We start from the raw sequence: 22287 nt of genomic DNA, 5'->3' as shown, positions 1-22287 counted from the left end.
TACTATGTTATGTTTATGGTTATTGGAACTTTTGTTTAAAACATCAAGACAGCTGAAGTTTCAGATTTCAATTAGAAATATGTATTTAGACAACATATTTATAGATTTAATAACAAAGGTACTATTTGGAGTTTCATTTCAAATTCATTATGAGTTGCACAGTAACAACATACATTTAAAAAGTCTCAGCAAATTGGGACTACCTATGGAGAGAAACGGAATTAATTTTCACATTAAATGTTAAATGTGTTTCTTTCTCAATGGGCCCTGCCTTGTGTACTGCATTTTTCCAGCATTTTTGTTCTTAACCAAGATTTCCAGCATCCAAAATATTTTGCTTCAGAATGAGATATGGGGGAGTGTCTTCACAAATTTGATATGATATGCATTAAATCAAGGTTTCAATTAGCTGTTTATTTTAGATGCACATTTCAGAATTAATTAGTTAGATCTGCTTATGGATTCACTATTTTGGATGCGAGTTTTTGGTTTTGTGTGAAAATAGGTGCATGACAGAAGAAGATGGGACAATTACGGGGGAGATATCCACAAATAATGCAAGGGAATAAAGGATTGCTGGGTACAGATGGGAATGTGGAATTCAAACAGAAACACATCACACATGATGTCATTTAATGGCAAAGACTCTCTGGTCTTCTTCAACTGGTGCTGTGACATTTCCACGTTTAGCTGAACAGATGGACCGTCAGAAAGATGACACCAATGGCAATGCAATGCTCCCTCAGTACTGCGTGGAATTGCCACCTCAGGACTCCCATAACTGGATTCTCGGTAAGGTTACAATCTGTGGATTCTCACCATGATAAATTTCAACTAGACAGAGACTGCAGCATAATCTTCAAATGTGAAACCATTTTTATTGCAGCATGTTGAAAGCGTAATGCAGGACTTTGAGTACAAATGCAAAACAAAAAGTAAAGAATGTGTGTGTCAAATAGTTTAAACTGAAGCTTCAGTTATACTGCAGATTAAATGCAACTATTGTCAGATTACAATAGATAAAATAGGAAGAGCTCATTAGTACACACTGTGGTAGATTGGGATGTAGTGTGAAGGACTCCATACTTTATAGTGGGATACAGTTGCCTGTAGTGTGGAACAGTGGGGTACAAGTGCACTACAATGTGGCATAATGTGGTATAATACTGTATAGTAGGTACAGTGGGAAAGAGTTAATGTGACATTGTGAGGTACAGAGCAGTGCATTAGGGTACAGTAGGACACAGTGAAGTACAATGAAATTCAATGTGGTATAATGAGGTACAGTAGAGGATAATAGGCTACGATGAGGCACAATGGGAAGGAGTCATTATGGTACAGTGAGGCAAAGTCCACTACGTTGAGCACAGAGAAGGGCACTGTGGACAAACAGGATGCAGTGAGGTACAGTGAGATAATGTGGAAAAGGGCTCAGTGCAGTAGAGCGGAGTACAATGTGTTAACATAAAGTGTATGTTTTCCAGAAGAAATTCTTGCAGTTTTTCCGCATTCTTGTTCCCAATTGACGCTGCTGGAATTTCATTGGAATCTTGTTATCTGGTGGAGTCTCAACTTGAGAAGCATTCACTTCCACAGCATCCTTGTCTGCATCCGCGACCACATGTAGAAGTTGGATAATTGTGTCCTTCAGAAAGTCCTAGAAGGAAGCAAGTAAAGTTTGCAAGAAACTGAAATGTGGAAATTCAACATGTCTTTGCATTGCCTACTGTTGACATCAGTTATCTATTGCTTAGAGTCTCTTCAGTTACATGTTTTAATTCTGAAAGTTAAAAAGAAACAAATTAATTCTAATTTTTCTCCCAATAAAGCAAGATTGGGAGAGGTGTGTGAGCATGTGGGTGGTGAGGAGAATGGAGATGAAGGGTAAGATGGCTTTATCTGCTCTGGACTAAAAACAAAATCCAGCACCAGCTTATGCTGGTCACAGTCAGGATCAGAGTGGGAGGGATCAATGCTCATGTAATAGAAAGAGCAAAAACCCAAGTGGTTTTTCCACTTCACAGCACTATCATAGGATATCTGTGTGGACGTTAGGCAAGGATAAGGTCCAGCTTCATTGTTGAATTGGACCTTACCTTCCAAACATTAGTGATTACAATTAGAGGAATTTGTGGCAAGAAAATATAAACTGAGCACCATCACTAACTCAACACATCCATTTCATCACCTCCAAACTCCACGTGAAATGGCTCCTGACTATAACTGGAATAGAACATAGAACATAGAACATTACAACGCAGTACAGGCCCTTTGGCCCTCAATGTTGCGCCGACCTGTGAAACCAATCTGAAGCCTATCTAACCTACACTATTCCATTATCATCCATATGTTTATCCAATGACCATTTAAATGCCCTTAAAGTTGGCGAGTCTACTACTTTTGCAGGCAGGGCATTGCACGCCTTTACTACTCTCTGAGTAAAGAACCTACCTCTGACATCTGTCCTATATCTATCACCCTTCAATTTGAAGCTATGTCCCCTCGTGCTAGCCATCACTATCTGAGGAAAAAGGCTCCCACTGTCCACCCTATCTAATCCTCTGATCATGTTGTATGTCTCTATTAAGTCACCTCTTAACCTTCTTCTCTCTAACGAAAACAGCCTCAAGTCCATCAGCCTTTCCTCATAAGAACTTCCCTCCATACCAGGCAACATCCTGGTAAATCTCCTCTGCACCCTTTCCAATGCTTCCACATCCTTCCTATAATGCGGTGACCAGAACTGTACGCAATACTCCAAGTGCGGCCGCACCAGAGTTTTGTACAGCTGCAACATGACCTCATGGCTCTGAAACTCAATCCCTCTACCAATAAAACCTAACACACCGTATGCCTTCTTAACAACGCTATCAACCTGGGTGGCAACTTTCAGTGATCTATGCACATGGACACCGTGATCTCGCTGCTCATCCACACTACCAAGAATCTTACCATTAGCCCAGTAGTCTTACCATTAGCCCAGTAATCTTACCATTAGCCCAGTAGTCTTACCATTAGCCCAGTAATCTTACCATTAGCCCAGTAATCTTACCATTAGCCCAGTAGTCTTACCATTATGCCAGTAATCTTACCATTAGCCCAGTAGTCTTACCATTAGCCCAATAATCTTACCATTAGCCCAGTAGTCTTACCATTAGCCCAGTAATCTTACCATTAGCCCAGTAGTCTTACCATTAGCCCAGTAATCTTACCATTAGCCCATTAGAGGAATGATAGTTCCTCTTCTCTCCCCAGTTTCAATTTCAATTCAGCAACAGATACCATCCTTGAGCAAAATTCCCTCTTTGGACATGATCAGAATATTTCTCGTTGTAATAAACACTGGCTCAGGAAAACAAAGTGTTCACAGTAATTTGTGATATCTTCCAAGTTCAATCTAAATTCTGAGTAGCCTTATGTTGCTATCCTGATGACAAGCAATGGATATGAATCAAACTACAGTGTACAGTGCAGCTTTCTATTTTGCTATTGCTACACAAACAGACAAATAAACAAATGACACTAAAGTGGTTCATGCTGCATGTAGTCACAAGTACAGGGTCCTACAAAATGGTTATTGTGTTTACCGCAAAGAATTAAACAAATTTTGTCTTGTTTCTTGTCACTTAGTTCAAAGAATGGGTAAGTCTTACAATTTGTCACTAAGAAACATGGCTGTTTTAATAGAATCCCAGGGACATTCTGAATTCTGCTTTTATTCATGCACAGGATATCCGTGGCTTAGGCCAGGATTTATTACCCATCTTGGCCTTCTCCAGAATGCCCAGAATCACAAATGTTAATCTTCAGCTAATTAGATTCACTCCACGTGTTATCAGGAAATGATTGAAGGCAATGGATACTGCAAAGGCTTTGGAGCCTGACACCATTCCAGCAATAATACTGAAGACTTGTGCTTCAGAACAAGTCATGGCCCTAAACAAGCTGCTCCAGTGCAAGCTCAAGCCTGACATCCGCTGACAATGTATGTTCACTTGTTGGTTTTATGCCTGCCACAAACGAAGATGGTTGTGGTTGCTGGAGGTCAGTCATCACAGCTTCAAGACATCATGACAGGAGATCCTCAGGGTAGCGTCCTGTGCCCAACCATCTTCAGTTACTGCATCAATGATCCATCATAAGGTCAGAAGTGGGAATGTCCGCTAATGATTGCAATGTTCAGTACTTTTGTAACTCTTTAAATACTGCTAAAATGCAGTGAGATCTGTACAATATTTAGGTCTTGGACTAACAATTGGGATGTAACACAAACGTCAGGCAATGACCATCTCCAGCAAGACAGAAACTGTTATCCTTGACATTCAGTGACATTTCCGTTGTTGAATTCCCCACCATCCACATCCTGGGAATTAACATTGATTAGAATTTGAACTAGGTCAGTTGTATAAATACAGTGGCTACAAGAACAGGTCAAAGACTAGGAATCCTGAAGTGAGTAAATCACCTCCTGGCTCCTCAAAGCCTATCCTTCATTCACAAAGCACAAGTATGGAGTGCGATGGGAAACAACCCAATTGTCTGGATGAGGGCAGCTCCAACAGTATTCAAGAAACATACACCATCTAGGACAAAGGCACCTGCTTGCTTGGCACCACTTCCCACCATCTTGAATATTGACTCTATCACTGATGCGCAGTGACATTTGTGCAAATACACGATACACTGCAGTAACTTGACTCAGTCACACTGTGGAAGCGTCTAACCTGCATATACCTTGTCCATCCTTTCAAGTATTTTGTAGGTTTCAATGAGATCATCTCTCATTCTTTGAAACTCACAAATACTGTCCCAGTTTGCCTAATCTATCATCACGGGATAGTTCTGTTATCCCAGGAACAAGCCTGGAGAACATTTGTTGCACTAACTCTACAGCAAAGGTCACCAATGTTTTTAAACACAAGATCACTTTTTGAATTTAAGTGCAAGCCAGGATCTACTCTAAGAAAGTACGAAATAAACAGTTTATTTTTAGTGCCACATAACTCTAAAACCAAATGTACGTAAATATTTATTTTGTCCTCTACTTACTATGCCTCAATGTGATACCTGTGACTGCACATTATCTGCCAGTGCCTTGAAGTCTGAGATGTAGTTTGAGACTGGTGTTGGATGTAGCCTATCAAATAGGTGTCTGTGAGGCAGATGCAACACTTGGACTTGCTTATCATCATTTGGGTGAACTCTGTTTCACAGAGATATGTGGAGTCAAAATAAGCTTTCACTTGAAAAGCACAAGATGACAAGAGTGATTATTTTCACTGCTTATAATTCCCCAAAAATTGCTGTCCCTTGACCTGACTTTCAGTTCACTATCATGTTGCTCAGTAATTCTATCCATCTCAGCTCCACAGCTTTATAAATCAATACCTGATGGAATAGTTAGCCAACCCACCATTGTCTACATGAAGGAATGGATTTAAGATAAACATGACAATTTATTACATTTCATCGCTGAAAATACCCGCTGAATTCCTCTGCAAACTTCCTCAGGGATGCTAAGGCATTTTCTTTTGTATTTGACTTTTTCCAGTGTTCTCTCCAGACTCAGGAAGTGTTGCAATATTTTGTTTTTAATGAGGAGGACCGCAGACCTAGTTTCAACTTGGATGTATTCACAACACTGATCACATGTTGCTAAGTCTCTGTCCTTTCCTTGCAGTTCACAGTTTAGCTTGATCAGTTTAGATGTTGTGTCTGCAAAGAACCTGAAGTGAGCAACCACGCATTGTCTGACAGTTCACTACACATTTGATTCCTTAATTTCATACGTGACAATTTCAAGCATCAGATCAAAAAACTTTGGAAGAAATTCTCTTGACTTAACACCCTCACTTCAGCATTATTAGTTCAGTATAGGCAACATGAAGTTCATTGAGGAAGACCCACAGCCATGAGACGTAAGAACAGAAGCAGGCCATTTAGCCCATCAAGTCTGCTCCGACATTGAATTACATCATGGCTGGTCTGATAATGATCAGTTGCTCTTACCTGTCTTTATCTTATTACAATTGATTCATTTAATGATTAAAGATTCATTAATATCAGCCTTAAAAATACTCAATGAGCCAAAGTGGCAAAGAGTTCCACAGTTCATAACCCTCTTAAAAAGAATTTCCTCCTCAATTCTGTCTTAAATTTTAACTCCTTATTCTGAGGTTATGCCCTCAGGTTGCAGATTCTCCTATAAGGGGAAAGAGCCTAGATTCATCCATTCTGCCAAGCCCCCTAAGAATATCTAAGGACACCTCTCATTCTTCTGTATTTCATTGTGTACAGGCTCAATCTACTCAACCTTTCCTCTTTAAGAATTTAAACAAGCAGTGTTGAATGGCTCTTGCTTGAATTGAGTTTACTGTCTTAACAACAACTTTCATTCCATGAGAAAAGTTCATAACTTTACTCAGTACTGCTTGCTGGTGGATAACACAGTGAAAATTTAGAAAAGAAGGGAAATCAGGATCATTTCTGCAAACTGCAACAAACCTCATATTTGTGCCACATATATTTGATGAACCATCAGTTGTGATGAAAACCATTTTCTTAATTCTTAATCAATCACAAACCTGAGAATTTGATGTAGATATCCTCATCAATTGTTTTGTCCTTAAGGGCAAAAGGGATGAGAAGATCCTCTTTATTTGTTATGCCCTTAAAAACTATGCACACAGAAATAATTATGTCAGTCACGTAGATGGATTCATTGAACTGCAGTGGGAAGTGTTCACAGTCCTTCAGGTCCTGCTGCAGTTGCTGAAAGATGTCTTTGAACAAAGAGTCACTCTTCTTGCTACTGCAGAAGCACGGAGTAACATGCACTGGATGGCAATTATTATTATGTCTTTATTCATAAAATCTTTGAATAAACAGTTTACGGACACAGTCATTGCATCTTCAATTACTTTACCATCTGTGAAACAATTTTGATTTATTTTGGGATGGTCCAGGTTCATTGGCCATCATTATTGCTTTATTTTGTGACCAGTGATAGATTTACGCATAACTACAATGCAGATCACACTGTGGATCTGCGTCTTTGGAGCATCCAGAACATTCCTGGCTCCTTTCAAGTAAGGAGGCATGGGACAACACTCTGTGGTCACAATTTGTTTTGGGAATCCCTGGGTGGCTTGCATTGGATAATGGATGTGGGGCACAGCGGCATTCCACATAATTTTTCTTCACCCTGCGCACACCTATCAGTTGAAGGAAAAAAGCTACAGGTCTGCAGAGAACTGAGGAACAGGACTAGCTGAGCTGTTCTTTCTGAGAGTCTGCATGAGCATGATGGGATGAACAAGCCTGTTATGTTTCTAGTACTGTAACATACTAGCTTGATACATCAATCCTAGAGTATTTCATTGTCAAAACAAAACTCATCTTATCTTGTAATTATAGTCCATATGGACTGACTGAGAAAAGATGCAACAAGTTGGCAAAGCCTGTTAAGAGCAAACACTCTTCTCTAGCCAGGCAGCTTCTGGAAGCAGAATCTTTGCAGCAGCATGCTGGTTGATATGCATAAAGCGAGGGAATGTGGTTGATGAAATAAACTGCCAGAGTCTCTGCAATCAACTAGTTGATTGTTATCTACATATTGGAGATCATGATTCTATGCAATAATATCTTTACTGAGAAAAGGTGAGCAAAACTGCACACAGTACTCCAAGTGCAGACTTACCAACCTATTAAACAATCTGATGCTGCTTGGCCTGCTGTGTTCATCCAAATCTACACCTTGTTATCTCTTAAACAATTGAAGCAAGATTTCATTACTCATGTACTCAAATCCTTGTGCAATGGAGGCTAACATTCCATTAGCGTCCCAATTACTTGCTGTACCTACATGTTAGCTTTCAGTAGGTCATTGACAACTACACTTCAGAATAACATATGAAAATACTTTCCACATCAGTTCATCCTACCAAGGCGGATAACTTCACATTTTTCCACATTATATTCCATATGCCATTACTTGCCCAATCTGTCTAAATTCTCCTGAAGCCACTTTATATCCTCCTCAATGCACACATTCTTTTAGATGTCATGTAATGTACAGTAAATTTGCCTGGTACAAATGTCCTTCAGCAGTGGTGCAATTGTTCTCTCCGTCTCTGTGTGAGGCAAATTCAAGAGTTTCCTTTTCTACCATAAAATATTTATTTTTATGCTGATTTAATTTCTCGGAAAAGTACCTTACTGGCTTTTCTGTTCCTGATTCATTTTCTTGCAATATGTCTGGATCCACCTCCAAGTCACTAACATCAATTGTCATCTAAAAAACATTGGTGACCCAATGGCCAACAAGTGTTCATTTGTTTGAATTGCTTTTAGGTTCTCAAAAGCTGCTAGCACTCTTTCAAACGTATTCCCATTTCCTGATTTTGCAATACATCGAGCAGTGGGACAGCTACCATGCTGAAATGTGATGAAAGATTTTAATAGAAAATCCACATTCCCAGAAATCTCATAATTTCCTTTTTAGTTTTGGGAATTGGGAATTCTATCAAAACCTTCAATTTCACTGTCATTGATAACATATTGGATCTTTTAATTGCTTTCAAAAACACGCTCTTGGCAAAATTTATTTCTAGGTAGGCTCAAATAATAGTGCAAATAAGGCTTTCAATTCTGTTTAAAAGAAAAAGAACTGTGAATACTGGAAATCAAAAACAAAAATAGAATTTCTGAAAGAGGATCGCTGGACTCTGCTTTCTCTCCACAGATGCTGTCAGACCTGCTGAGTTTTTCCAGCAATTTCTGTTTTTTTTTCAATTCTGTTACATATTCTTCCAATGTATTGCCCTAAATTAAGGTATCATAATTCATTCAAACTAAATTTTTATACACGAGTTAGGACTTGATTCACAAGTTTTAGGAAAGTAGCCGGAGCATTTTTAAACCTTAAAGGTTTGATTATCTTTGACTTCTATTTGGTGAAACAAAAGCCAATATCTCTTTAACTCTTAATTTCAACAATACTTGCCAATACCCTTTCAGTAGATCAATCTTAGGCAAGAATGGGGAACATCCAACTCTAAGTATGAGATTTCTATGTTTAACTATCCCAGTATTTCAGTATTGGCTAATCCAGCAGTAAGAGGTTCACTTTGTGAATTATCTCCATCCCTTCTTCCACATTCTCACTGTTTCACTCATCCTCCACCACTTTACACCTGATATGCTTGCTCCTTCTTATCATCCTCTCTACACTGATATTATTTTCGTAATTTTTAAAAATGGCATAACCAACACATTTCTGTGATTTGGCGTGTCTATCAAATAATTCACTTTACTGATCCTCATAGTTACCTTGTATGGACCACTGAATATTGTGGTAAGAGCTCCTCCTTGTAAAGGTAACAATGTGAACACACTTCATCTCCTGTTTGAATGTTTCTGGATTTAACATGTTTATATGCCTATTCTTTCATCCTTGTCAATGAAGTTTTTAGACGTTTCAATGGACCCTCATTTCATGACCATATGTTAAATTGAATGGACATATTGTCATCTCTACTTGGAAATATCTGGCAGCAAACAACAGAAAATCCAGACCTTTGTCCCAATCCTGAGGATATTCATGACAATTTGATTTAATCATTACCTTGAGGGTCTGGTGTTATCTCTCTGCATTTGTAGATGATATACGGTCAACTTTAAACATCTTATATCTAAATTATGCATAGTCTTTGAAAAGTTTTAGCACAAAGTAGGAATCTTGTTCTGACCGTATTTCTATTGGTAGTTGTAAATGATTGAAAACTTTCTTTTCTGCCGTTTTTGCTGTGAATGTCCTTGAAGGAATTGTTTCTGGGAATTGAGCTATCTACCCATAATAGTAAGGATTTACTGTTGTCCAGGTTTCATTTTTGTCAATATTCTGTAATATTCTACAAACACACTGCTGAATAGATCTTCAAAACTGCTGTGGATACTAAAGGTGCATAGATAGAAACATAGAAACACAGAAGATAGGAGTAGGAGGAGGCCATTCAGCCCTTCGAGCCTGCTCCGCCATTCTTCATGATCATGGCTGATCATCCAACTCAATAGCCTAATCCTACTTTCTCCCCATAACCTTTAATCCCATTTTCCCCAAGTGCTATATCTAGTCACCTCTTGAATACATTAAATGTTTTGGCATCAACTACTTCCTGTGGTAATTAATACCACAGGCTCACCACTCTTTGGGTGAAGAACTGTCTCCTCATCTCCATCCTAAATCATCTATCCCGAAACCTCATCCTGTGACCCCTGGTTCTGGACACACCCACCATCGGGAACATCTTGCCTGCATTAACCCTCTTCAGTCCTATTAGAATTTTATAAGTCTCTATGAGATCATGTACATCATCATTTTCTCACTTCATTGCATGTATGGCATAAAGTTGCACTATATACTGAAGACCTGTCCTGTAAAAAGTTGGTGCCTGAGTTTTTAATATTCTGAATATCCTTTCGCAGGAATTTTATGTGCTACTCACAATATCTATGTGGTACCATAATCTGAGGAAGAATTGACTACACTTTGTCTGAAGTTTTATGAGGATGTCTTCACTTCTTCATCAGCATTCCATTCTTAACATGTTAACACTTTGGAATTTCCAAAGCCTCAGTCTCAGACTCAGTCTGGGCTAATTGTGATAACTTGTTTACTTCCAGATCTGCTTTCCAACCCTAAATTAACTTAGACTTGCAAAACACTTTGTTGAATTATCCCAATCATTAAACAAAGTTTCAACTATCCCAATATCTGCTTGTGATATCACTTCAATCTCTGGTTAAGGACAATATTTAGGCATTGTGCTGACCACCAGATGCACTAGAAATTTGTTCCCAACCCTGTTATCTCTCTTTAACCTCACTTTGACTCCATGGTTACGAGCAAAGCTACAATTTTTGTTCAGCCTAATCAATATTTTGAGGTGAGTGAATGCCATTCACTGGTAATTTCTGAATAAAACCATATTTTCCCTGTTCTGGCCATTAAGTCAGCTATACAAGTGTTGTCACTATGGAGACAGTACCCCATTTCAGGGCACTTAATTCTACCAGGGAATTCTAGGTGAAGATTCATTAATCAGTCCAATACTCGAGTAGTCCTGATTGAATGTAAATTTGGCAGCTTGAGCATGGAATAACTTATTCATTAATGCTAAGGGAAATGTCAAACCTGTTGTCTATTTGAACAATCTCCTATTAACATGTTCAATGAGTTTGAACACCAGAATTATGGGATACTTGTGCCTTCATCAGGCTCCAGCAGCATTTCATTTCAAGGATGAATTAATGAAATTCTGATGATTTATTGATTTATTGTTGTCACATGTCGTGAGATACAGTGAAAAATGTTGTTTTGTGTGCTATACAGGCAGTTTGTACTATACAAAGGTTAGCAGAACAGAATGCCGAATACAGTTATACAGCCGCAGGGAAGAGGCAGAGAGAGATCAGAATTAATAATTTGAGAGGTCTGTTCAAAGGTTTGATATCAGCAAGGAAGGAGAAATCATTCTTCAATCTATTCATACATGTATTCAAACTTTATACCTTCTGCCTAATGAAAGAGATTGGAAGAATCAGGGTGGGATGGCTGTTTGATTATGCTGGGTGCTTTCCTGAGGCAGTGGGAAATATAGATGGAGTCAATGGATGAAAGGCTGGTTTGCATGATGGACTGGGCCATGTTCACGACTCTTTTTCACACAGACGGTGGTTTGTCTAGGGAATAAACTGCCAGAAGAAGTGATAAATGCAGGTACAGTTACAACATTTAAAAGACATTTGAACAGGTACATGAATAGGAAAGGTTTAGAGGAATATGGGCCAAATGTAGGCAAATGGGACGAGTTTAGTTTGGGAAACTGGTTAGCCGAAGGCTTTGTTTCCATGTTGCATGACTCTATGGGTCTCTAAGCTACTTTTTAAGTGCATTCTGGACCAAGGAACAGGTATATACTCTCCACTGATTCTATTTGTCAAAAATCTTGGCTTTCCATGTGGACTCTGGAGCAAAAATTATGTATTTCTCCAGTGAAAGAGTTTGAGTGGCTTCTTTTTCCCATAATGCCTTAGTGGGTTTATCTGTGACATATCAGGAAAAAAATGGTTACCTTTCCATTTGACAAAAATTCTTCAATCTTTCATTTTACGTCTGTACTTCTCCTGCGTTCACAACTGTATTTACCTTCAGTGTTATATTTGTGACTACTTAGGACTTTGGCTTTTTCTTCCACTCTCCACATCTTCTTTTCTGATCTGAAGAGGAATTCTCAGAGTATTCCCAGTTGACCCTTTCTTCTTCTGGCTATTTGTCTTCCATCTTCCATCCTCTAAGCTTAATGGGGGTGATGAACAAAAGATTTCATTGGATGGATCAACTCATAATCTATAATCATCTCTGCTGCCTGTCTAGTTGATGCGATCCTCTAATCTTCAACAGCAGATAAAATTACTAGAGAAGTGATTTTTTAAAAATTCTTTGAAGGTGGAAATTTCATTAAGAGTTCATATGTGGGACTTTCTCCTCAAGCCCATATCCAACGGTCAAAACTGCTATACTATATCCTCACAATTGCAATGTAGGATTGTATTCCTTATGTTTCCTTAGGTTTCAAAACTTTGGCCTCTGGAGCTCAGGAATGGTGTTTTTTAATGTATCACAATTCATAGGAACCTCAACTATAAATCATTCATAAATCTTTTTGTTCTACCTTCAACCTGCTTTGAATAAGCGATGCCCCATCTTCCTTCAGCCACTTCATCAATTTGCTACATTCTGGAATGAAATGAAGAATGATGACAAACTGATAGGAAGGTATAAAATGATGTGAAGAATGGATAGGGTAGGTGGTTGGATTTTTTTCTCACTGTGTAAATGTCAAGTACTGGGGGCATAGGTTTAAGGTGAGAGGGGAAAGTTTAAAGAAGATGCTTGAGGCAAGTTTTTTCAACAGAGGGTGGTAGATGCCTGGAAGACGCTGCCAGGAGATGTGATGGAAGTAAATATGATAGCAATGCTTAAGAGGCATTTAGAAAGACACATCAAAGGCAGGGAATAGAGATATAGACCATGTGTAATCAGTTGGGATTAGTTTAGAATGGCATCAGGGTCAGTGCATAAATTGTGGGCCGAAGGACCTGTTCTTGTGTTGCACTATTCTATGTTCTATGTAATCCATCTACAACCTATTCCTCAAAGTTCATTTCAGTTTGTTCAAATTTAAACATCTCCTTACTGGACTTGGGGTTGGAGGTCAATTTGTTCTCATCAGAGCTTTCCTCTGCATCTGAGGGCTTTTGTCAATCCTGCAGCCTTTTAAACTAGAATCACTTTTCTTTCATTTTTATTCTCTTGCCTGTCTTCTTTATTTCTTTTGCGGTCTAAATCTAAGTTTTTAAATGCTTTTCCTGTTCCTTTGCAGTTCTACCCCAGCTTTTTAAATGTTCTTTCCTTTACCTTTTCTTTCCTGAAGTTCAAGTTTTTGTTTTAGTTTCCCTTGCCTTTTCCATTTTAAGCTGCTTCATTTTTCTTTCATGCTCAAGCTTCTTTGACTGCAAACGAATTTTCAGAAACTCAATTGACTCACTACTTTGTGTACTTTGTAGCTTTTGTGCTTCCATCAATCACAACTTTTGTGCCAATATCTTAATTCTTGCTACCTTCATAGATTTTTTTAAGGAAAATCCACCTTGAACGCTTCCACAAATTCCACTAATATGGTTTTAGAGCTTATAATCCAATAAAGGATATCTCCTCCACCTGCAAAAGCTTCTGGCCACTTCCAATGCAATTTTGGTTTTGGAATATGGTGAGCCTGGTACCTGTTCTTTTATCCTTTACAAATCATTAATATGCCACATCTACATTCAATTTCCCAAGAGCTCATCATCAGAAGCTCATGCAAATATTTCTGTCCTGGACCTGCTGCAATGTTTTAATGAAGCACAACACATGCTCAATGAACTTCAACTCATTTTTTGGCACATTACAGCCTCAATGTCTCAATATTAAGTTCAATAACTTCAGAAACTGATGTATTATGTCAATGCTCTATTTCTCATACATTTTATCACCCACACCACCACACCACCACCACATCGCCATACTCCCCACCCATCCACATACAGCCATGATATGTTTGTGTCTTATTTACTTTTCACTTAGTTGAGAGGACCAATTTGCTCACTTTCACATCTTAGTTTACATTGTTTTTACATCTTTTTTTCTCTTTCTCTACAATTACCAATACCCTGGTCTTTTGTATTGGACCTCTACATCATCTGCCCTCATGTCACCGTCTGCCTTTGTCAAAAGTATAAGAGAGAACTTATTTTCCACAATTTATAGTTCTGATTAAGAGTAATAATGGATTCAAAATGTCATCATTGCTCCTGAACTCAAGTGTTCTTGCTATGGAGGTCAACATACCATTTGCCTTCTTCACCACCTGCTGTACCTGTATGCTTACTTCAGTGACTGGTGTAAAGTGACACTTCCTTGCACCATTACACTTCCCAGTTTCCCAAACTATTGCCATTTAAAATTGACAATATTACATTTAGTTTTTTTTTAAAATCATTAATATATATTGTGAATAACTGGAATCCAACTAGTCACTGCCTGCCTCTCAGAAAAAAAAACCTGTTTATTCTGACTCTATGTTTCCTATGTACCAACCAGTTCTCTATCCATGTCAGTGCTCCCAATACCATACACTTTAATTTTACACGCTAATCTCTTATGAGAGATCTTTATGAAAGCCTTCTGAAAGTCCAAGTAAACAACATCTACTGGCTAATTGTTTTTAGAAAGGAAACAAATCACCCAACAGCTGAAACTATATTCCAATTAAATTATTTTGATGAGTTTCATCTGATAAGCAGTAGTTTTGGCAGATGCATATGATGCTTCATGCAGATTGTTACATTTGGGGAAATGGTCATATTGAAGTCAATTAGATATAGAAGGATAGAAAATCAGGGGATGGAAAGAGTCTTAATTTTAGGGAACAAACAGAAGGATTCCAAATAAAAAATGGGTAGGACTGGAAACTAAAAGTGAAAAGAGAACATGTTTCCAATGTAATAAAGTGAGAGAAATGGAGTTAACATTTCACATCTGATATGAATATCTTCCATTTCAAAAAAAGAGTCATATTGTCCTCAAAATATTAACTCTGGTTCTTTCTCCACGGATGCTGCTAGACCTGCTGTGATTTTCCAGCATTTTCTGATTTTATTTCAGGATTCTAGCATCTGTTGTATTTTACTTTTATTCCATTGCAGCTAAATTGAACACAGTTAAGACAATAGCTGGAAGTTAAATGGGAGACCTATTGCAGAAGTAGGAAGGACTGACAAATCCTCAGAAAAGGGTGCATCAGGAAATGAAGTGGCTATTAAAAGAATACCTGTATTATAACATAGTATGTTCTCTTAGAACCTGCTCAAAAGACCATAAGATGTAGGAGCAGAATTAGGCATTCAACCCATTGATTCTGCTCTGCCATTTGATCATGGATGATCTGTTTTACAACCCCATTCTCCTGCCTTCTCCTTATAACCCTTGATCCCTTTACTAATCAAGAACCGATCTATCTCTGTCATAAATACACTTAATGCCTTGGTGCCCGTACACCTCTGCCATGATGAACTCTACAGAATCGCCACCCTTTGGAAGAAGAAATTCACAGTTCTAAAGGGTAGTTTCTTGACTTTGACGCTGTGCTTTCAGTTGTTAGTCTCTCATACTAGTGGAACTGTCTTCTCCACGTACAGAATATTGAGAGGCCTGGACAGAGTGTAAGTCTTGACGATATTCCCCCCTCATCCTTTTAAACTCCATCAAACACGACCCAGAGTCTTCAAATACTCATCATATGACAAGACCTTCATTTTCAGAATCATTCTTGAAAAGTTCCTCTGGACCCTCTCCAAGGCCAGCATATCTTTCCTCAGATACAGACACTTGTACAGCCTCAGCAGAACATCCCAGCAGTTGTATTGTAGCCCTCTTGATATGAATGCTAACACTGCATTTGTGCTGTGGGTGGGGAATTTCAATGTCCACCATGAAGAGTGGCTCAGCAGCAGTACTACAGATCAAGCTGGTTGGATCCTAAAGGACGTAGCTGCTAGACTGGGTTTGCAGCAGGTAGTGAGGGAACCAACAAGAGGTAAAATCATTCCTGACCTCATTCTTACCAATAGCTGCAGATGCAACTGTTCATGACAGTAATAGTAAGAGTGACCACCACACAGTCCTTGTGGAGACAAAGTCCCGCCTTCACATTGAGAATAAACATCATGTTGTGTGGCACTATCACCATGCTTAATGGGACAGACTTTGAACAGGTCTAGCAACTCAAGACTGGGCATTTTTGAGACACCGTGGGCCATCAACAACAGCAGAATTGTACTCCAGCACAATCTCTAACCTTAAGCAGGATAAGTCCAACCCAGCCAATTATCACACCATCAGTCTACTCCAGGTCATCAGTAAAGTGAGAAAAGGTGTCATCAACAGATCTATCAATCAGCACCTGCTCAGCAAAAATCTGCTCAGTGATGCCCAGTTTGGGTTCTGCCAGGGCCACTCAGCTCCTGACCTCATTACATCCTTAGTTCACACATGGACAAAAGAGCTGAATTCTAGAAGTGAAGGAGAGTGACAGTCCTTGACATCAAGGCTGCATTTTACCAAGTGCGGCATCAAAGAACCTTAGCAAAACTGGAATCTATGGGTAACGGGGACAAACTCTCCAGTTGTTGGTGCCATACCTGACACATAGGAAGATAGTTGTGGTTGTTGGAGGTCAATCATCTCAGCTCCAGGACATCTCTGCAGGTGTTCCTCAGGGTAGCGGCCTAACCATCTTCAACTGCTTCATCAATGACCTCCCTCCATCATAAGGGCAGACATGAGGATGTTCGCCGATGATTGCAAAATGTTCAGCACCATTCATGACTTCTCAGATACTGAAGCAGTCCATGTTCAAATGCAACAAGATCTGGACAATATCCAGTCTTGTGCTGACAAGTGGCAAGTAACATTCACACCACATAAATGCCAGGTTATGACTACCACAACTAAGAGACAATCTAACCACCGCCCCTTGGTATTCATTGGTGATACAATGGCTAAATCCTACATTATCAACATCCTGGGGGTTATCATTGGCCAGAAACTCAGCTGGGCTCACCACATAAACACAATGGCAACAAGGGCAGGTCAGAAGCCAGGAATATTGTGGTGAGTATCTCACCTCCTGATGCCTCAAAGCCTTTGCACCATCTACAAGGCACAAGTCTGTCAATACTCCCCACTTGCCTGGATGAGTGCAGCCCCAACAACACTCAAGAAGCTTGACACCATCCATGACAAAGCAGCCCACTTGATTGGCACTACATCCACAAGCATCCACTCCCACCACCACCATCGCTTAGAAGCAGCAGTGTGCACAATCTACAAGATGCACTGCAGAAATTCACCAAAGATCCTCAGACAGCGCCTTCCAAACCCATGACCACTTCCATGTAGAAGGACAAGGGCAGCAGAATAATGGGAACAGCACTGACTTCAAGTGTCCCTCCAAACCACTCACCATCCTGACTTGTAAATATATCATTATTCCTTCACTGTTGCTGGGTCAAAATCCTGGAATTGCCTCACTAATGGCATTGTGGGTCAACCCACAGCAGGAGGACAGCAGTGGTTCAGGAAGGCTGTTCACTACCACCTTCTCAAGGGCAACTAGGGATGGGCAAAAGTGCTGGCCAGCCAGCAATGCCCACATCCTACAAATGAGTAAAACAAAATGCCTTCCTAACTGTTAAGTGAACCTGCATGTTTATCTTAAGAGAATCCTGAACTCAGACTCATAAGTTCCTGTGTTCTTCAGATTTCTGAAGCCCTTCCCAATTTTGAAAAGAGACTAAGCTTCTTTTCTGCTTAACAAAGTGCATAACTTCACATTTTGTCGCATTGATTTCCATCTGCCACCACTTTGCCCACTGTCCCAGATTGTCCAAGTCCTTGTGCAGCATCCCTGCTTCCTCAACATATGTCCCCCCACGTATGTTTGTGCATCTGCAAACTTAACAACAATGCTTTCTGTTCCTTCATCCATATTGTTATTGTATAACATGAGCAGCTGTGGTCCCACCACTGACCCCTGCAGAACTCCACTAGTCACCTGCTGCCACCCTGAAAAAGATTGATTTATCCCCACACTCTCCCTTCTGCCAGTCAGCCAATCCTCTATCCATGCTAGTACTTTGCCCCTCACACCATGGTGTCTTATCTTATTTAGCAACTTCCTGGGTGGCACCATGTCAAAGACCTTCTAGAAATCCAAATAGATCAAATCCACTGACTCTCCTTTGTTTCATTTGCTCATTACCTCCTCAAAGAATTTGAACAGATTTGTCAGACATGAACTCCCCTTGATGAACCCGGACTAACTCAGTCTTATTTTACCATACATAACTCAGGACAATCAAGAAAATTATTCTGCCTAAAAACATTTAGCCTTTGGATGTTTTGCAGCTAATCTTCAATTATCCTGAACCAAAAACAAGGTAGTAGCTGTCAAAAACCCACACAGAACAAACAATCTTCTATTAATACTCCAGGGAGTCCTTACTGTTTAACCTGTACTGAAGTTGGTCACTGTTCTGTAAAAACTGTCTGACTTTTTCTCAAAAAGCCTTCACAAAAGTAACTAACCAGAAATTTCTGTCATAAATATTTCTTCCTTCTGACTATCCCATAATAATATAATAACATGAGACACTCAGTGATTTTTCTTTTCTCCTCTTTGGAATTCTGACTAGATAATTTCCATCATTATGTTTCTTTTTAGTTTTAAAAAGTCCAGTCAACATTACTTTTAATGGTACCCCAGGACAGGGAACAAATTTATCAACACAAATTCCTTGTCCCCTGCAACAAAATTTTAAACTTTAACCTTTTCATCTGCTTGAGTTTTCATTCCTTGTTGAGCATTATTTGAATAACTTGTATCCTTTGTTTCATTTCATTCTGAAACTAAGAACATGGATAGTCTCTTAGCTTTAGTTTATCAATCACTGTATTATTATTAACACTTTGTATTTTAAGCAATAACACCTGGGTACTAGTTTTGATTCAATTTCTGAGTAGGCTGCTAGGAATAAATCTGGACATTGGATCTAATTGTTGCATTTCCATCAAAGAAGATGGGCTAGACATCATAGATTCATTCTTTTTACATTCATCCTTTCCTTTTGCATTTTTCTCAGTCATCTAATAAGTGAATTTCAAAGTCATCTAATTTTTTCCTAGACTTTTCTTATTCTTGCCTAATTCTATGTGCCTATAAGGCAGTCACCAACCACAGTCAGGAAACATCCAAAATGCTCCTCCTGCAGTATTTCTGTATCTTTTCTTGTTACTGATTGGTTCATCACTCTCATTCCAGATATGCACAGCCTTTGATGTTACACCTGAACTGGAAATAATGCAAATGTTACACAAATGAAATATGATGGATGTTGGAAATCTGAAATAAGAGGAGAAAAGTGGAAATACTCAGCAGGTCATGCAGTATCTATATTTCAGAAACAGAGTTAATATTTTAGATTGATTAGCTTTTCATTAATGGAGAAGAAAATTAGAAATGTAAAGTTACTCAGCAAGTGGAAGAAGAAAAAAGACAGAAGGACAAAGGATCAAGTCTGGAGGGCAGGGGAGGAAAATGGATAGGGGGAAGAAACAATGGTTATGCCCGAATGAGGTATCAATCTCTTTATAAAACTAACTGAATATGACAAGAAGGGATAAAAGAGAAACAAGACAAATATCAATTCAGAGTATTTGAATTTGTTGGATAAGGTAGCTGAATAATTGCTTTTATTTTGTAAATATTCACTTTAATTTGGAGATTGTAGTTAGTATTAAACTGAAATGAATCCAGATCCAAAACTGTCTTAGAGGCAGAAATTGATGATTGAAGGGTGTTTTGTGGCTGGAGGCTGATGTCCAGTGGCACACCATAGGGTTTGATGTTGGTTCCCTTGCTGTTTGTAGTGTATGTCAATGATCTAGACATGAATGTAGGAGGTATAGTTAGTAAGTTTGCAGATAACATGAAAAATGGTGGCATGGTAAATAGTGAGGATGAAAACTTTAGACTACAGGATGATATAGATGGCTGGTCAGATAAATTGAACAGTGGCAAATGAAATTTAATATTGAAAAGAGAGAAGTGATGGATGTTAGTTAAAATAACAAGGCAAGAGAGTGAATGTTAGGTGGTGGGACCTGAGGAAGTACTGAGACTTTGGTGGGCATATTCATAGAACCTTGAAGGCAATGGGACAGTAGATAAGTTGGTTAAGAAGGCAGATGAGATACTTGCATTTATTAGTTAAGGTATTGAATACAAGTGCAAAGAAATGATGATGGAGCTATATTACGTTATCTAGGCCACATCCGGAATACTGTGTGCCTTTCTAGTCACCACATTAAAGGAATATTCTGATTGCACGGGAGAGGGTGGAGAGGAGATTCACTAGAATGTTGCTTGGCCTGGAGTGTCTCAGCTATGAAGAGAGGACAGATAGGCTGGAGTTGATTTCTTACAGGAGATCAGCTTGGTGGTTGGGAGGATGGAGCAGGTGGTATGTGGTTAGGGTGTACAAAGATACACATCTAAACCTTATTGCCTAAAAGTATGGTAGACGTTGGAACACTCAAAACATTTTAGAAGCATTTGGCTGAGAACTTGGAACAACATAAGATACAAGGCTATAGGCCAAGTCCTGGAAAGTGGGATTGGAATTAAATTCTTGATGACCAGTGGGGCACGAAGGTGACTCTATTGATGGAATGGTTGACGATACAGATTTAATGAAATTCATAAAAGAAGCAATGGCATGAATGGTTAGGATGTGGAATGTGCTGCTTGAGAATTGGCCCAGGCAGGTTCAATCGGATTTTTCAAAAAGGAATTGGACACGAATGGGAATATTTTGCAGGGCTATGAGGGAAAGCGTAGGAGTGACACGACGGTGAAATGCGCTTTCATTGACGCGACAAGTCGAAAGGCTGCCTTGCGCTGAAACCATTCGATGATTTATCGTTACCTTTCCTGTAGAAACTTTTCTGTTTCAGATAGTGAGAACTTTGTGTTGGAATCTTTCTTACCTGATCCATAGATGTCTCGAGGAATTCGCGATACCCATCGGCTGTAGGAGTGGCACCCGCACTCAGCACTGCCAGGGCGATGGAGAACAGGGCGAGGGCACAGTGAACTCGGCTGCACCACATCACTGCGCAAAGCGAAGAAGTATAGATTGAAATGCCCGGCGTTTCAGCACTGGTGATATGGACAGCTCCTCTCCGGCTGGCCTTTTAAACCCGCTCTCACAACGCAATTTCACGTCAGGAAAGGGTGTCCCTGAAATTTTCCGTTTACTTCTGATTCATTTCCCTTTCTCATACGCGTCGATTATCTAAACTCATGGAAACCATTGATCTAATAACTGCAAGTTCCGAACTGTGCTTCTCTGCACTTTTTATAAAAAAGATTTTGGGAAATTGATACCCTAGGACTAGTGTGTCCAACAATCATCACTAATGACCCAAAAAAGTGTTATGATAACAGATAAGATGTAATTGCCTCACTTTGGTTAGGCACATATTGCATTTAACAAGTCCTAGTGCAGTCTTTGTTGTATTCTGTATGTCCCAGCATCTGATTGAAGTACAGTCACAGCGGGCAAACCAGCAAATTTTAATAATGCTCTGTATATTGCTGGGGGAAAAAAGCATGGCCAAATATTTTCAATACGTGTATTTAAATTCTTACAATCCTATGTGCTAAAAAGTGGCCTTATTAACAACTTCATAAATAGGATCTGAGCCATTTGTTCACCCTGCAAACTTGATGCCAAAATTGGGCAGAGACATTCTGCAGAATAACAGCTCCACTAATCAGAACATTTCTCACAACAAATCATGTAACCTTATGCCCATTATTCCATCAGCTGAGGTCACTTTATTGGAGTCATTTGAAGGAGCAACATATAAAGTACAGCCTTCAGATATTCTTTACTCCAATTTCCAGATGACATTTCAGAATCAAAATGCTGGAATTTCCTCCCGAACAGCAGAGTATACCTATTCCCCAAGGACATCAGTGGTTCAAGATGGCAGCTCACCACCACTTTCTCCAGGGCAACTGGGGATGGAAAATAAATGAAAGCTTTCCTGGAATGCTG

General features: G+C 39.3%; 1 protein-coding gene across 1 annotated transcript; it reads right to left on the bottom strand.

Moving 5' to 3' along the window:
- Positions 1 to 853: 853 nt before the first annotated feature.
- Positions 854 to 21374, bottom strand: LOC109910561 (somatostatin-1A-like). The gene is made up of 2 exons (XM_048604790.1): positions 21212 to 21374; positions 854 to 1657 (listed from the first exon to the last, which is right to left on the bottom strand). Exons 1-2 carry the CDS (start codon positions 21332 to 21334, stop codon positions 1460 to 1462), a joined length of 321 nt encoding a protein of 106 aa, XP_048460747.1. The 5' UTR covers positions 21335 to 21374; the 3' UTR covers positions 854 to 1459.
- Between the last annotated feature and the right edge of the window lie 913 nt (positions 21375 to 22287).

This window comes from Rhincodon typus, chromosome 13 (assembly GCF_021869965.1).
Source record: "Rhincodon typus isolate 14 chromosome 13, sRhiTyp1.1, whole genome shotgun sequence".
Lineage (NCBI taxonomy): Eukaryota > Metazoa > Chordata > Chondrichthyes > Orectolobiformes > Rhincodontidae > Rhincodon > Rhincodon typus.
This window is presented reverse-complemented; position numbering and strand designations above follow the sequence as displayed.

Coding starts and splice junctions, on each gene's coding strand:
- LOC109910561 (XM_048604790.1), bottom strand. CDS start 21,334: ATGTGGTGCAGCCGAGTTCACTGTGCCCTCGCCCTGTTCTCCATCGCC. Junction 1,658..21,211: donor TCGAGACATCTATGGATCAG/GTAAGAAAGATT, acceptor GCTTCCTTCTAG/GACTTTCTGAAGGACACAAT.